The sequence below is a fragment of the Artemia franciscana genome, chromosome 11 (genome assembly GCF_032884065.1).
Source record: "Artemia franciscana chromosome 11, ASM3288406v1, whole genome shotgun sequence".
NCBI classification, from domain to species: Eukaryota; Metazoa; Arthropoda; class Branchiopoda; order Anostraca; family Artemiidae; genus Artemia; species Artemia franciscana.
In genome coordinates this window covers 40124140-40142931 of record NC_088873.1, presented here as the reverse complement: position 1 = coordinate 40142931, position 18792 = coordinate 40124140, and the positions used below count along the sequence as shown (strand labels likewise).

At 33.2% G+C, this 18792-nt stretch overlaps 1 protein-coding gene across 1 annotated transcript in view; it reads right to left on the bottom strand.

The window, feature by feature from the left end:
* Positions 1-18792, bottom strand: part of LOC136033218 (uncharacterized) — a 95529-nt gene that overhangs the window by 28826 nt on the left and 47911 nt on the right. Inside the window, exons 8-11 of the mRNA XM_065713928.1 lie at positions 15254-15415; positions 12463-12612; positions 6594-6704; positions 4078-4140 (exon numbers count right to left, since the gene is read on the bottom strand). Of these exons, the coding sequence (XP_065570000.1) occupies positions 4078-4140; positions 6594-6704; positions 12463-12612; positions 15254-15415 (486 nt within the window). The remainder of the gene's footprint in view (positions 1-4077; positions 4141-6593; positions 6705-12462; positions 12613-15253; positions 15416-18792) is intronic.

Genomic DNA, 18792 nt, shown 5'->3' with positions numbered 1-18792 from the left:
GTACTTAAGTTAAAAATCCCTCAATTTTTCTAACTTTCCAAATTAACACCCCCCCCAGCTCCTCCAAAGAAAACGGATCCGTTCCAATTATGCCAATCACGTATCTAGAACTTGTGCTTATTCTTCCCATCAAATTTCATCCCGATCTCTTCACTCTAAGCGTTTTCCAAGATTTCTGTTTTCCCCCTCCAACCCCCTAGGTCCCCGGATTCAATTCGAGTCAAAAATGGAGCATCTCAGACATAAGATACTTCTATATCTCAAGTTTCATTAAGATCCGATCACCTAATCGTAAGATAAAGATACTCCAATTTTCACGTTTTCCAAGAATTCCTATTTCCCCCTCCAACTCCCCCCCCCTATGTCAGGGGATCTGGTCAGAATCTAAAATAAGAGCTCTGAAGCACAAGATCCTTCTAAATATCAAGTTTCATTAAGATCTGATCACCCGTTCGTAAGTTACAAATACCTCATTTTTTCTAATTTTTGTGAATTATTCCCCCCCCCCAAATCCACCAAAGAGAGTGGATCTGGTCCGGTTATGCCAGTTCCGTATCTTGGACTTGTTTTTATTGTTCCCAACCAGTTTCATCCTGATCTATCTGCTTTACTATTTTCTAAGATTTTCGGTCCCCCCTAACAGCCCCCTGCAATGACATTGGATCCGGTTGGAATTTAAAATAAGAGATCTGATTTACGAGGTCTTTCTAAATATGAAGTTTCATGAAGATCAGATCACCCCTTCGTAAGTTAAAAATACCTCATTTTTTCTAACTTTTCCGAATTAACCCTCCCTCCAACTCCCCCAAAGAGAGCGGATCCGTCCCAGTTATGTCAATCACGTATCTAGGAATTGGGCTTATTTTCCCCACCAAGTTTCATCCCGCTCCCTCCACTCTAAGCGTTTTCCAAGATTTCAGGTTCCCTCCTCCAACTCCCCCCAATACACCATATCCAGTCAGGACTTAACATAAGAGCTCTGATACACGATATATTTCTAAATATCAAATTATATTAAGATCCGATCACCCGTTCGCAAGTCAAAAATACCTCATTTTTTTAATTTTTTTCCGAATTACCCGTTCCCCCACCCCCTAGATGGTCGAATCGGGGAAACGACATTTCTAATTTAATATGGCCTGGTCCTGCAACGCCTGCCAAGTTTCATCGTCCTAGCTTATCAGGAAGTACCCAAACTAGCAAAACCGGGACAGACCGACAGAATTTGCAATCGCTCTATGTCACAAGGTAAATACCAAGTGCCATAAAAACTGGATATGTACAGCCAGCGAAAATGAAATACAAATATTTCAGTTGAGACTTCCGCTAAACCATCCTCACTGCAAAAAAAAACCCTCAAAAAGCAGTCACTAAATAAATTAAAAACCAAACTATAAAGACCACCGCTAAAAATTTAATATATATATATACACTGATTCTGAAAGAATACATCCTTCCTGAAAGTCATAAAAATTTTGGATTAATTGACCTTAAGGCAAGACGGGCTCTCAAGGAATCTTCCTATATGTTGAACATTTGGAGTTTGCCTGACGTTCCTGAATAAGTGATTTCGGCGGTTTTTTTTTAAAAATATAAAAAAAAATCTGTTGAAATTTTTGATCTAATCAAACCTTAAAGCTGACAATAATTTTTTTATAATTCCGAAATAATTATAAAACCTCTTTCGGGTTTGCATTCAAGATTGCTACACTTGACACTGTTGTTGTGGAGTATCAAAAAATAGAGCAAGAAATATTCTATTCAAAATCAGAAACTTATTTCTATAATATATACTTGCTGGCTGCAGTCCCTTCAGATACTTTACATATTTGTGCTCCGAAGTCAAAAATTCCCCTCAAAAGACTAGATGCAGCTGTAATCGGAGCGCGTGAGAATGCATAAATTAGACCAAGGGATTAGCCACTCGGAATGTTCTTTAGCGGTTCAGTGAAGTATTAGTTAGTTGTCCCGAGAATAAGTGGCGTGCAGACACCAAACTGCCGGTTAATATATATATATATATATATATATATATATATATATATATATATATATATATATATATATATATATATCAGGCACGTACGCATGAATTTTTTTCGGGGGGGGGGCCAAAACCTTCGAAACAGCAGATATAAAGTAGCACTTTTTTATTTAGTAATGCAAGAAGCAAGTATAGCGGAAAATACAGATCCTGTAGTGTTGTAGCGGATGGGGGTGGGGAAGAAGACTGAAGCCTCAACAGTATGTTTTGGGCTCAGGTTATGTTCATAGCGATTTAGAACCAGTGATTAATCTATTATATCCCACTGAAAGGGAAATTTTAGGGTTGACAGTGCAATATGGATTCTGTGGGGGGTAGTTCTTTTATTGCAAAAACGTAGATTTTAATGAAAAATGATAGTTTCCAAAATTGATCCATTAAAAGCTGTACTTTATCCTGAAAGGGGGGGGGGGGGGATAAAAAAAAAAAAAAAAAACAGCACAATTGCTAATTACTTCAAAGAGGGTAAAAAGTTAGACAGAAAATGGGTTAATGATTGAGCAGTGACTTGACCGGATAATGACATGCTGTAAAATCCCCCCAAAAAGGCTTCACACATGTATCTAGATTCTTAATAAAAGTCCTACTTTTGCAAGAAATCCCAAGAAACCAAAGGGAAACAAAACATTTCACAAATTTCCGGGGGGGGCCCGAAAGCCCCCCCCCTCCGTACGTGCCATATATATATATATATATATATATATATATATATATATATATATATATATATATATATATATATATATATATATATATATATATATATACATATATATATATATATATATATATATATATATATATATATATATATATATATATATATATATATATATATATATATTGTATAAATAATTACGAGACGAATCGCTAAGGATAACCTGTGCTTAATCGTAATTTTGAGTGAGAAACCCCCTAAGTTCAACCTTTTCATGTTTATCTAGTTGAAGCGATGAAGAAAACTGATAACTTTGTCTTTGACCGAGTTGCCGCCCCTGAAGAAGAATTGACTAGGGAGTAAAATGCTTGGACTTCCGCTAGGCCTTGAAAAGAGAAAACGTCTAAAATGCTTTACAAAAATTAAAATCTCTGTAATAATCCAGATTTTGGTCTACTATTTATACTTCAAGCAAAAGTTTACTAAATTTTTGTTAATAGTCTTATTCTAATGCTTTAAATTGATGGGTACGGGGGAAAATATTCAAATATACCGTTTTGAATATTTGCATAATCCTTGGATAGGGCTTTTAACTCCTATTATGTTACAACTTTAAGCATGGAAAATATTAATCAGCTATCCCCTTCCACCTACCCTGACTTTTTATTTTTAAGTCCCTTGACCTTCTGAGATATCCAGATACACCCTTTTCACAACCTCGGATGCAAATAGTACAAGTGTCTTTCGATTCAGTTTAACATCCACAAAAACAAACCCTTAAGTTTCAACATCTAGCTCTGAGTTTATTCCTGGGATATCGCAGACACCCTTTTGACAATCTGGATACACATAGTTTATTTTGATTTAGTTTTACATCCCATCAATTTACCCTGTGATTTTCAACTAAATACCCTATTCCGTTCCTGGGATATTGTATCTGTACCATTTTGAACAATCCAAAAATTTGGACAATCAATTTGAAAAAATCAAACAATAAATGGCAAATCAAGAAAATAAATCCGAGTTCATTTGATTGAATTAAATTAATACTTAATTCCTTGAATTAATTAATTAGTTATCGAGTTTTATCTTGTCATGCTTAGCCACTGTGGTCTGAAGAATTATTTAAGCCTATAACCAACGAAATAACCCATTTTCGGGCTTCCAAAACTAGACCAACTGTGAGAAATAATTCCATGATTGGTTGTCAATTCGTTAAAAAAAGTTACAGATTCTCACACATCAATTGGATTGTAAGTTAAATTTTTTTTCATAAATAATGTTTTTTTTATTCACAGAAAAAGCAGCGGTAACAATTAAGCAGCACATAGATGCACAAAAAGCAGATTCACAAATCCCAACACATATTCAATACCTTGAAATTTTGTTTTTTGCAGTTGCCATTGATTTTTACTATTGCTTGTGTGACGGTACGAGCCTTGAAAGCAGCAAAAAAACGAAAAAAAGATTAATCGACTGAATGTGTATCGAAATTTCAGCACAAACAGACAACTAAAAGAGGTCAATTGGGGCGAGGATACAGGGGGCCCTCGCTTTTTGCCCTTCAACCCACATCTTTAAAATAAATCATTGCATCTTCCTTGAAAAAAATACCCACTCATACTCAAACTTAAAAAAAAAACCTTCACCACTTTTCCACACACCACCTTTTCGTGGTTTGGACAACCATGACATAGACTAAAGGTCACTAAATTACCTAACATATTTGACAAGAGGGAAAACCTTGAGATCACTTCATGAGTCGACAAATAATGATCACCAAAATTTGTTTTATTTGTGCTCAAAACATGAGAAAGTATTTTTTCCACATCTGCTAATTATGACTGAGGAAGCAGTCCCTTGCCTGTACATACATGATCGTTTGTTTTTCTAAAGGCCCAAATATCTTCAATAATTCAACCAGTATGCAAGTTATGGCATAGATCGTCATGACGTAGAAAGATGACGATCATATTGGAATTTTGACTGACCTTAAACGTTCTGAACTGGGCTCCTTGAGTACAAGTTACGCAGTTTTGTTCGAACATTAAAGATTTATTTATCAACCAAGTTAGGGAAACACAGTATTGTGTGACAAAGAATATATTTTGCTGGTTCAAAAGGCGGGATATATAGGCTGAGAGTAATACTCATAATGAACAAGAAAAATCCTAAGCCTTTTTTAGGTTGGGAAGAGACCAATGCCAAAGTTATAGTGGTTGGTTACGTGATTGAAGTACAAGGTATCAGTCACAGCCGTTTAATATATATATATATATATATATATATATATATATATATATATATATATATATATATATATATATATATCATAGTAGCTGATTATGCGTAGGAGAGGAAAACTGTAATGGTAGTAAACTATTACAATAATGCAGGCAGAAAAAAAGCTTATATTAAATAAAGCGTTTAGCCACGTTAGGCCATAAACCATAAGTCTGTCCATTCACTCGGTTATATATTTCCCCATTAATTTCGTTGACAGCCAGTTGATTTTCTTGTTTGAGATACAACAAGATTACAGGGCTTATTTTTTTAAACTCGTGACGTAGTGTACCCCATAGAAAAGTCGCATTTGATGCTAGCTCCAACACCTCCACACCTTCCGCGGAAACACCCTGCTTTAACCATCAACACCTGCAGGAAACACCTGCTTGAATCATGCAAGGATTTACGTTCAGTATGATTAGAAAACCATAGTAGCCTCTACATAGCCCTATTCCGCTCCAACAGCTTGTTACCGATAAGGCAACGAACGGCAAGCTGATCTTATTTCTCCAAAGTAGATCTCAGCTGATCTCCAAAGTAGATCCTTAAAGTAGAACCAGAACCAAGAAATCTCCTAATAAGAACCCGGCTGCTGGTCCAGAGGGTAATAAACAAAATAATATACAAAATTATCAAATAGTTGATCCATATTCTTTTTTATCTTTTTCTTAATAAGGGGACAAATTCCACAAGCTTGGTCAACAGATTTCTACAATATTTTAATTCTTTGGATCTTTTTAAAACAAATCAAAAGTACAGTTTTAGACTCTAACACCTTTTTTTTAGTTTTTCCTTTTTAAGATTGTGTGCGTTTTATTTCTGGCACTAACACCTTTCTTTTTAGTGTTTCTTGTTTAACTTTGTGTGTTTTATTATTATGTTATAAATCCGGCTTTCTTTTAGAGACATCCTTTATTATTGTAAATCGAACACTGGTAGGATCAATACACTAAGGCAAGGTATATGAGAATGACTTTATTTATTTTAAAAGTACCACCTAAAAGTATCTACGGTTGGTTTCACGATCAAGTTTATGAGAGGTGCCTATTCAACAGGTTGTTTTGAAAGACAAAATCACTAAGTTTTTAGGATAGTAACACTTGTTGTCAGTATTGGCATGCTGAACTCTGAAAAAATAATTATCAAAAATAATTTGTCAAAATTTGACGATGCTATTCGTTAGTAAAAATTCAAACACTAAATATCTTTTGATTCCAAATGTGTAGCAAGGATTTTCAGTGCCCAGAGACAATATCGATTTTAAAGCCGGCAAGGTGGATTGCCTCTCCCGAGCTAGTCCACTCTTTGGTTCCACTATTTTCATTTTTTTTTTTCTAATTCCATTTCCCCTAATTTTTTCCCTTTTCTCTTATTATTTTTGTCCCTTTTTTCTAATTCGGCACCCGCTACCACCAAAACTGTATATGGAGGCCTTTCATCAAAAATTAGTTTCAATTTTTCTCCGATCTTTTATGGTATAAATATTTGGGAGTCCCCATTAACCATTTCAAGCAATCTTGTTGTATATTCACTGCCCTTGGTCCTTGGAGACAAATAAAAAGATTTCATAAACATAGAATAAAGAGTATAATGTTCGATATTTACCTTCATCACATCTCGATTTTCCTTTACTTGGTTTTCGGTCATTGAATTCACGTGGTTTTCCTCCTGCAAAGTCTCCTCTCTCCCTAGGCTGACGTATGAAAGAATCTCCATCTAAAAACAAATTTTTTTTTAAGGACTGGCGCTAAAAGTGGCTAGCACCGACAACAGAAATAGTAAAAAACAACAGTAACAATAACAACAACAAAACAACAATAAACGGGAAAAAATGATTTGAGAAATTATTAATATTTTGTTGTATTTTGGATGTCCATAAAATATTCTTCGTTAGAACGACTGCTTAATAGTAGTTAAACAACCCAATACAATATTGGATTTTCCATTCTGTGGTAAAATTTATACATACATAAATATAATATATAAATCTATAATGGTTTGCTCGTTTTATTATATTTTATTTTATTATTACTGATACTGTTTTTTTATGATAGATTTTTTCCTTTTCTTTTTTCTCAATAGATAATGCGAAATCGGAAAAAAAAAAAAGAATTAAAAATCGGCAATGGTGACTACAGACTGATAAAAAGCCTGTTAGTCCCTTTAGGATCGATTTCAATGTTACCAATATACAAATCTCTGCATATATATGGTTTTAACTACCTCTGTGTGGTTATGAAGCTTTAGTAGTTTCAACCGTCCCAACCAACCTAGCGAAGAAACTTATATACACAAATGCCAGCTGTTAAGCTGGCATTTGTTACCATGTTACCATGACAGGTTACCATGTTACCAAATTACCACGTTACCGGTTACCATGACAATTGAGAAGTTATTTCCTGAGATCCGTAAGCTCTTTTATACAAAAACAAGATACTTATCAAAATAGAGACATATTATCACGTAAATTATCGAAAGAGGGATCCCCACTCGTGGTCGATATTACTAAAACGAAGATATATTAAAAATAGGTAACTTTTTTGAAGTTCAAATGTTTCAGCTTCCCATCAAGCCTAAAGTAGCCTAAAAAAAGCTATAGATATGACAGAGATAAACAGACAGACAGACAGACAGACAGACAGACAGACAGACAGACACACACACACACACAAAAAAAAAGAACCTTATTGGATGATGTTTAAATACAAGTTTCCTTTTAGTTTATGTGCTGTGTTACTGTCTTTTTCATGTTTTGTTTAGGTTAGTTTTTATTTCTTGAAAAAGGTTTAGGAATGTGAAGTCAAGATGTTCGGATCAAAGTTAAATTATTAATTAGTAAAATCAATGGAAAAAATTACATAAATTTTATTAGTTTCTAAAGTTGCTAAAACGCAAATAAGCCACATAAATTAAATTACGTTTTAGAATAAAATAGTAATATTAGTTATATCCCTTTTTCTCGATTTAGTATTTGTACCTATCCTTCTGATAAAATTTATCAATACTATCACAGACTACTTTAGATTCCTGCCGAACCGATATTATAAACAATACAGAACAAATGAATAATGGATACCACAAATACCTTTTTAAATAAGTCTACATGTAGAGCTACAGGGAAATCGGTGATTTCTTTACAAAAAGAAAAAAAAAAAAAAAAAAAAAAAAAACATGACAATATCCACCCAGTTTTACTCTTTACAAAAAAGATTTTCAACATGTCTAAGAGAGAAAAAAAAGGAAAGGTTTTCAGACGAAAGCAAAGACCGTAGTTGAAACTCCAAACAAACAATAATACTGTGTCGGGGTTTATGCACCGTATTTTTCGCGGTACTGCTCCAAATTAACTACTCACTGCTGTACTGCTCATGATATTTGTACATGATGTACTGCTCACTGCGTGGTACTGCTTATGATATTTCCCTATGTTTGTAGAATTCTGAAAACTAGTGCTTTACTGTTAACACAAAACCGGCTCAACAAAAGTGAAATGGAAACAGGAAACCCCATAAGTGTCCTTCTAAAACTAAATGAATACAGCTTAGTTTTCAGTGAAGTGCTTGTTTTTCAGACTTCTTACAATATAGGGAAATATCCCGAGGCAGTTTGTTTGAAAAAACTTTCCAAAAATATGTTGCATATACCACGAACCAGTAATTTTTGCAAGATTTTTAGGTTTTAAAAATATTGACAGTAAACCTTATAAAAAAATTTTTCCCCCAGCTTAGGCAAAGAAACTCATGAACATGAGTTTTTGCTAAAATAGGGCATTAAATATAGGTTAACTTCACTTCTCTCCTAAGCTTTGCCTTAAAATCAAGGATTTGGGACACAGAGAGTCCATTTATAATTGGCATCTTTGAGGAATTACAAATAAAAAATTCACTTTATGAAATTACTACAAAAAACTCTCATTCTTTTAATTACATATCTAAATTACGTAATTAATTAACTCACAAAAATATGTGTTCTCATTATTTTTGCTTCTTCAACTCTAACATTTAAGGAGAAACTGATCATTGGATATAAATCGGCACTTGAAAGAGAACGCACATTTCAAAAAAAAATGTCCTATCCCCAATCAAAACTTCTATTACCAAAGTCACAAGATAAACCTATTGCCACTAAGCTAGAGCGGTATTTTATTGTAATTTCTGTTCGTTTTGGGTTTAATTCATTAATTTATGGTGGTTTATGGTAGTTTTACGCTTGGAAAATTATTTTAATTTATTTCTACTCATTTTTGGCTTAACGAGGCTCTCTACTATACTTTGACAAACTTGTTTTGTGGAAAAAGTTTTTTATATTAATTTCTGTTCATATTTATTCACATAGTCTTTTTCATAAAAAAAATATTCTATACCTTTTTAAATTTTTTTCTACTAAACTCCATAGCTTTTACTTTGAAGATTACTTGACTTTATTTCTGCTCATTTTTGGTTTAACGAGCCTCTTTATTCTTCTTTAAAAAACTTATGTTTCCCATTAACAAATACTATCTGTAAGTAATTAAATTAAAAGAAAAAGCGCATTTTTCAACTGAAAGTAAGGAGCAACATCAAACCTTAAATGAACTGAAATTATTACGTATATGAAAGGGGTTGACAAGGGATATGAAAGGGGTAAATAAGTCGTCTGTATACTATCTGCTTTTTCAAATCACTTGTTTATTATAGGTAGAAATTTAAGACAATAAGGCAGCATAGACTTCAAAATATTATTATCGTCCGATGCAGCTTTTAAGGGCTCTTTTCCACAAAAAAAAAAACAACTTTAAAAAAAGTTAATAGTTGTGAAATAAGCCATCAAACATCTCTCTACAATGTTGCCAGAGAAATATTTTTATCAGTGGCAATTGAGGGAGAGGGTTCCTCTCCCCCATAGTTTTTGAAATTTTCTTTTTTCAAGTGTTTTATTGGGAGAAGGCACTTTTTGTGTTTCATATATATATGAAAAAAAAAAAAAAAAAAAAAAAAAAAAAGTGCAATTTTCAGTGCACTATAAAGCAATTTATGATAACCTTGTCAAGTCGAATTTATAAAAAAGCGATTGGATATAAAAATTAGCTTTCATATGGGCCCTTAATACATTTCTTTACCATGCTGCAGTAACCTTTCCATTCCCAGCCTCTCCGTTCTTGAAATGGCACCCAAATTGCACTATTAGGGTGCTATAGGACACTTCATAATGGTGTAGCCTAGTAGCTGCTATAGGGCGCTTCATAATGGCGTTATCATGTCGAATTTATAAAAAAGCGATTAGATATAAAAATTAGCTTTTATATGGGCCATTAAAACTTTTTTTTACCATGCTGCAGTAACCTTTCCATTCTTCCCAGCCTCTCATTTCTTGAAATGGCACCCAAATTGCACTAGTAGCTGCTATAGGGCACTTCATAATATCGTTATCATGTCGAATTCATAAAAAAGCGATTGGAAAATTGCACTATTAGGGTGCTATAGGGCACTTCATAATGGTGTTATCATGTCATATTTATAAAAAGCTATTATTTATAAAAATTAACTTTTATATGGGCCCTTAAAACATTTTTTTTTACCATGCTGCAGTAACCTTTTCATTCTTTCCAGCCTCTCCATTCTTGAAATGGCACCCAAATTGCACTATTAGGGTGCTATAGGGCACTTCATAATGGTGTTATCATATCATATTTATAAAAAGATATTGGTTATAAAAATTAACTATTATATGGGCCCTTAAAAAATTTTTTTAACATGCTTCAGTAACCTTTCCATTCTTCCCAGCCTCTCCATTCTTGAAATGGCACCCAAATTGCATTAGTAGCTGCTATAGGGCGCTTCATAATGGCGTTATCATGTCGAATTTATAAAAAAGCGATTAGATATAAAAATTAGCGTTTATATGGGCCCTTAAAACATTTTTTTTTACCATGCTGCAGTAACCTTTCCATTCACCCCAATTACACTAGTAGCTGCTATAGGGCACTACATGATGGTGATATCATGTCATATTTATAAAAAGCTATTAGTTATAAAAATTAACTTTTATATGGGTCCTTAAAACATTTTTTTACCATGCTGCAGTAATCTTTCCATTCTTTCCAGCCTCTCCATTCTTGAAATGGCACCCAAATTGCACTAGTAGCTGCTACAGGGCGCTTCATAATGGCGTTATCATGTCGAATTTATAAAAAAGCTATTACTTATAAAAATTAAATTTATATGGGCCCTTCCCTTAAACCATTTTTTTACCATGCTGCAGTAAGCTTTCCATTCTTTCCAGCCTCTCCATTCTTGAAATGGCACCCAAATTGCATTATTAGGGTGCTATAGGGCGCTTCATAATGGCGTTATCATGTCGAATATATAAAAAAGCGATTAGATATAGAAATTAGCTTTTATATGGGCCCTTAAAACATTTAAAAGCATTTACCATGCTGCAGTAACCTTTTCATTCTTCCCTGCCTCTCCATTCTTGAAACAGCACCCAAATTCCACTATTTGGGTGCTATAGGGCACTTCATTATGGCGTTATCATGTCAAATTTATAAAAAAGCTACTAGTTATGAAAATTAACTTTTATATGGGCACTTAAAAAGCTCTCTACCATGCTAGAGTAACCTTCTAGTTCTGCTAGTCAGTAAACGGCTTATAAGTAACACTGAGGGGGGCTGGGAGACAGGAATATAAAAGAAGGTGGATTGTAAAGCTCAAAACTAGGGTTTCAAACCACGGAGATTATGATAGAACCCTTATCATTCTTCCCAGTCTTTCCATTTCTAGAATGGCAACCAAATTGCAATACTAGGGTACCATATAGCACTCTATGATGGCGTTATCAAGTCAAATTTATGAAAAGCGACTAGATATAAAAATTGACTTTACATTAGCCCTTAAACAGTTTTCTACGATAACAGAAACAGGGAACAGAGGAAACAGAGGCAGTAAAAAGAGGACACATCAGTACTACCCATGCAAAAAGGCAATTTTCCTCTTTGGTTTCGAAACCCGAAAATAGTTTCCGGATACGGTGATTCAAATGGTTTTGATGGTTGTTTCCCTTTTGTTTTTTCCTTTTGATCCAAAGAACTTTTTCGAGTCTTTACGCTCTTTTTCAAAATTGCTGTAAATTTATATATTAAACATGGTTGCAGCGATCACTGCAACCATGATTTTTGTGGTTAAGGTTTTTTTTTTCACTTTAAGTCTTATTTAGAAATTAAACCTGTTTTACTATTTCTGTTTCAGTTGTAAATAAAACGACAGTGAGGTGTCATATCTATTATTTCAAATTCGTATCAGCTCATAAGGCACAAAAACCCCAAAATTTTCTGTTATTACTTGGAAAATTTACACAAAATCGGATGTGCTTAAACCGGATTCGCTTTGTCTCTCTCACAATGAAGAAATAAAGTCAAGGGGCAATAAGAAAATCCCGCAATTTCTCTTTATTTCGAGTAGGCGTCAAATAAATATACATAAAATAAATAGCCAACCTCCAGTGTTCCGCCAATTCTTTGACTCGTAACCTCTTTGCGGACGCTCATCTCGCTTTGGCTCTTTCCAAGTTAATTTTGTTGAAGGTTCTGCATCCCAACCACTTTCGGAAGTCTGTTGCTGTTTCGAATAATGGTCGAAATTAGGATCTTAAAACAAAACAAAAGTCAATCCATTATTCGTTTCGAGTTAAATTTCATTTCTTCCGAGGCTAATTTCCACAGAAAACACAAATGACTAACTATGACTAGCTATGACTAAAATTATTAAGACCAATTTTTATGTTCTAAAGATTTTTATATTATTTTCTAGAGTAATATATCATATAATTTATAATTAATTTACTGGAAGTATATAAAAAAATAGAATAATTAGAAGAACCACGCTGGCTTGCAGGTGACACACCTTAACTCTAAACTCTTCGGAAGTCCGGCAAATATAATAAAATCCCCTAAGATTTGACAAAGCTTGTTCGGAATGGATAGAAATTAGCAAGTAATTTCAACAGATACCCTACACGTGCTATGTACAGATATGCATTGTGTTTGAAAGAAACAATGGCGCAAGTGCGTACTCTCCTTCGTTATACAGACTTTGTCACAACGTCACAGATTTTTCGTTTTTATTATCTTTCTTGAGAGCACACGGATAGCATCAATCTCTCGTGCCGAGCTAAAGAAAATCAATGAACATGTAAATTTAATTTACAGAGATTATTCTTAAGTTTTATGATCTTCAATCACAAGAACATTAAATAGGTTTGTCACAAACCCTATATCTATAGCTATAATTGATACAAGAGCTAAGAGCTAAGAGGTTAATTAAAAGATTGTACTATTTACAAATAACGTCTATCGTATTTTTAAATCTGAAAATTTTCTTTAGAAAAATATTGAATTAAAACTTACATAAAAACTGACTGGAACAACTATTATGTGTGTCATACGAAAGCTGGATAACACAAAAAATTCAAGACATTCCACTTGTTACCCTCCAGCAAGGATGTATTCGTTTTTTTTTTGTTCGGGGGGGGGGGAATTAAAAAAATTGTTGATATTAAAGCAGTTTGTTCCGAGCAATGTTCCTTAAAAGAACTACGAAACGTTTGCATTCCTTTGAAATATATTTTTTTTTTTTCAAAAGAAAGCTTTTATGCTTTCTTCCTAAGTAAATCGAAATGTACACAAAATAATAAAAAAACAACAAACAAGAAGTTTTTTCTTTTGAAAGAACGCCACAAGGTACAAACAAATTATGTTTTCTTCCAAAGCGAAAAAAAAGAAAACAAAAACAAAAACAAATGAAAAATAATAAAAAACACCACAAGTATGTTTTCTTTTGATAGAAACCACTTGTCATTTTTGCAATTTTTTTTAAGCTTTCTTCCAAAGTGAACAAATATACAATTATATATATATATATTTTTTTTTTACAAAACAAACTAGTCTACTGTTGAACACACAAATGGTTAAACATTAGGCAATTGTTTAAAATGGCCAAACAGTATGCAAAAGGATGAAAGTTGGCAGTCCACTGACTACATAAATATTCGATATTTGAATCGATCTGACTACCAAGATTCAAGATCGAATTTAAATTTTTCAATTGTACTTTCAAAAGCTTTACTTTTAAGATTAGTAATTGCTGAATTGTTAAATTCTTTGCTCATAGTAACCTTCAAATCTTTCCAAAGGATCTGGAGAGTTAGTTGAAAATATTATAGAGACCAAAAGGTAAAGAAGACCACAATATATATATATATATATATATATATATATATATATATATATATATATATATATATATATATATATATATATATATATATATATAAATAACAACCAGGCGCAGAGCTAGTTAATATACAGAGCTTGTTGTTCAGATCTGGATGTTCACTTACGTGCAATGAGCACTGAGAATGAGCCTAGGCATATTTAATTAGCAACTTAGTTAAATGGGCTCCTAAAATGATTATACAGCATTCAATTGACGAAGATATTTTCTTAAAACCTTTTGGTTTAATCCTTATTTTTAGAGTATAAGCTAACTAAGGTAAAAACGTAAGACTCACTCAATATGTTTCATGCTAAAATCTTAAAATATGAAAAGTTGAAAACTTTCTTGTTCGAATAAAATTGGGCATAATAAGGTTATATACTTTTCGAAATAAGATTTTAACGTTAATCCCAACATAAAAACTACCAGACGAAATGAAACTTTTGTAATATATTGGCTACTAAATAATAATTTTGCATTCAATTTCCTCAATAATTTTCTCTTTTTTGGGTATCAGTCCATTCTAATTAGATTTTTTGAGAATATTCGCTCATTAGATTAATTGGTCTTTAGAGAATACGGAACATTTTAAGAATTATCTGTAGTTTTTAGAAAATATTTTATTCTAATGAAGGCAAGTTGAATCGATCAAGCACTTGGAAATAGAACCCCAAGCTTCAAAAGCTAACATTAACTAAATTGGATCAACCAAATTTTTACTCGTAGAATTTGTATCTAGATAAAACACTATCTAATTAAAAGGAATATCCCCGGAAAAATGCTATCTGATTCTTTTAAAATTTAGGATAATATAATATCGAACTTCTTCAAAGTGGTACTATTAAGACTTCAAAAATCACTGGGCAAAAATCTGAAAATTCTTCAAGAATTTCCATGCAAATAATTTTTAAGGTTGAACTCAAAATCGAAGTACAATACCATTCAATTCATAGGTGATAAACGTTGCAGATATAAAAGCAAAGAAATTAACTCCCCTCTTGGAACGATTATTACCCTTTTTCTGGAATTTAGAATCGAAGTTTCTTTGAGGCCGCTCATCTTGCCCTTGTTCGCCCCATAATGGTTTTGTAGAAGGCAGCTGGCTCTGAGTATCTTCTGGAGTCGCTAGCCGTTTCGGACGGTATTCTTTCCCTGTTTTCTGATCGGTAATTGGACCTTAAACAAATAAAATATTACCAATAGAATAGATCATAATAATCGCAGACCAACAACTTCTGTTAATGATTAAAAACTGGATTAAATAGGCGAGTTTTAAAGGACTAGAACCAAGGATATCAAGGAAGAATTCGATTTATAATAGGAAAAAGAGCAATTTTAGCACCATCCAATTACTAATTTCTACAAACGTAAGAATTATGTTTACAACCTAACCTGGATACACCGAGATTGGTTCGGGTGACTCCCCGGTCAAATCCTCTTACACCCCACTCACATAGGTTGGATTTATTCCCAATATACTTAAAACAAAAAGAATTTCAGGTTCCTTTCAGAAAACCTGGTGAAGAGATTTTATCCACTCTGAAAAGGTACGATCTAATTTAAAATTTAATTCTAGCTGAATTGTTCAATTTCTCGATGATTCATATGCAAGACCTCTTTTTAGTTCCGAGGTGGTCTCATGGGTGGATCTCTTTAAGATTTCAGAAAACCTTTCAGAAAACCCGATTAGGAGATTTTACTAACTCTGAAAAGCTACGGTCTAATTTAAAATTTAATTCTAGCTAAATTGTTCAATTTTTCGATGATTCATATGCAAGACCTCTTTTTAGTTCCGAGGTGGTCTCATGGGTGGATCTCTTTAAGATTTCAGAAAACCTTTCAGAAAACCCGATTAGCAGATTTTACTAACTCTGAAAAGCTACGGTCTAATTTAAAATTTAATTCTAGCTAAATTGTTAAATTTTTCGATGATTCATATGCAAGACCTCTTTTTAGTTCCGAGGTGGTCTCATGGGTGGATCTCTTTAAGATTTCAGAAAACCTTTCAGAAAACCCGATTAGCAGATTTTACTAACTCTGAAAAGCTACGGTCTAATTTAAAATTTAATTCTAGCTAAATTGTTCAATTTTTCGATGATTCATATGCAAGACCTCTTTTTAGTTCCGAGGTGGTCTCATGGGTGGATCTCTTTAAGATTTCAGAAAACCTTTCAGAAAACCCGATTAGCAGATTTTACTAACTCTGAAAAGCTACGGTCTAATTTAAAATTTTATTCTAGATGAATTGTTCAATTTCTTGATGATTCATATGCAAGACCTCTTTTTAGTTCCGAGGTGTACTCATGGGTGGATCTCTTCTAAGATTTCCACCCAAGCGTAGATTCCTTTAAATCAAATGCAGCTAATAGAAAATCATAAGAATGGTAATATATGTTGTCGACTATCTAAACATTATGTAATCACACAAATTTTAATATGGATTAACAAAGAGTACAATTATTTCTATGGAAGAAATAAAGCAAGCAATACAAAGTGTATTTTCACCTTTTCATGAGTCACCTTTCAACAATATATTACGTCCTAAACGTTTAAGACTGAAGCAGCTTTAATCTTTGGCCGTATGAAAATGGCAAATACTCTAGAAAATAAAGCGCATGATTTTCCAATTCAGAATGAAAATACTTGTATATTTATGATTTTCTAGGTCACCTTTCAGAAAATGTTAAACTTCAAACTTTATATGCCTAGATGAAGCCCTGATAACTAGGGACCCAAAACGAGGTACTTAGTGTGCCAGACAGATTAGAAACAAGTCCAGCGTTCTTATCCTTGGAAAGTTTGAGAAGTTAGAGTATGGAAAGAGTTGGTACGACAAGTCTAACCTGGGAAATCAGTTGCCATTTAATGATAATTTATTGATTGCTTTTATGAAAGAAATGAAGTTTAAAATAGAGAAATATGATGAGAAAAAAAGAAAATCACCTGAAAGTTAGGACTAAAAACAAGGGCTAAAATAATACTGGTACGATCCTGAGTATCATTGAAGGGCCTAGAATAGGCCCTTCAACCAGGAAGTGCAAAGAGAGGTTGGAGCCAGCCATTCTGTGTATCGCACACCCTTCCTGTTTACCTTCCCCAGATTTCTCCAGGTACCTTTTTAGAAATGGGTGAGCTCTGGCTCGTCTTAAAAATCACACCACGGACCCCATTCCAAACCAAATAGCCAGCAACAGTATAAAAGTACATGGACAGGGAATACCAAGTCTAGCATGCCTTCCGGTCGGCTGGTGGTCTGTAACTAATGAATTAAAAGTCTAGCAAAATAATTAAACTAACGATTTATCTTTCCAAGTGCAAAAACGGTCAAGTTAATGTATATGCATATACTATCATGAAAAGAGAAATCACCAATGCAACAGCACAAACACACACACACACATAAAAAAAAAAAAAAAGAGACAGAAGGAGAAAAGGAAGACTGTTTTCCTAAATTAGTGATTAATATAGACCAGCACTTGAATGAGGCCTTAACCCTACTGATCCATACAATCACATAGGTCAAACAGCATAGCCATGCACAATCAACCATAAAGAATAATCCATGGACAGGCAGTCATGTCGTCAATAAGTATAAGTCGTCATTTACCAAACAATAGAAAAAATAATAAAGACAAATAATTCAGAGGCAACAACCCAACACAAGGGCTCATCAGGAGAATACACTTTCCTATAGGGTTTCGCCACTTTAAATTCTCTACCCAGCCAAGTGTTGTGGCTACCACAGAATATCCATGGCATCCCCGCGTCAGGTATCACCCCCAAAATACATGCCTATGAAAAAAAAAAAAAACAGCAAATGTAAAACAACCAAGTAACACCAAAACAAGCTTATCCTGTTAATATATCCTTCTTTTTAGCAACAATAGGTAAACCAAATATGATAAATTTTACCAAATCACAAATATTAACACATTGCAAAAAAAAAAAAATGAATGATCTAGACAATTATAGAATTCATCTTTACCATGTGGCTATTTTAAAAAAAAATCCGCTCTATTAGAAACACAATTCAAAATAAATGGCGCTGCATCATCATTTGTCGAACCTCCGAAATTAGTTGAAAATTTCTTTAAGTATTTCCAGATAATTCTTTTGATATTTATTTAAAAGTTCGTTATAATGAAAACTAAATTTTTTAAATTGCCAAGTTAATTTATTTGCAGAAAAACCTCTTGATATCAATTTTTGGCTTAAGAGTTTACATCTATTTTTAAAATCAATATATTTACTACAAATCCTTGCGTAACGAAGTAACTGTGAGAAAACCGCCGAATACGTGATATTTGAGTGTAACTAACTACCATACGAAATGAAACTTTTGCAAAAAATTGGCTTCTTAATAGTAATTTTATATTAAATTCCCTCAATAATTTTTCTCTTTTTAGGGTATCAGTCCATTCTAATTCGATTTTTAGAGAATATTCGCTCATTAGAATAATTAGTCATAAGAGAATACGGAACATTGTTGAGTCGATCAAGTACTTGGCACTAGAACCTCAAGTTTGAGAAGTTAACATAAAATAATTTGTATC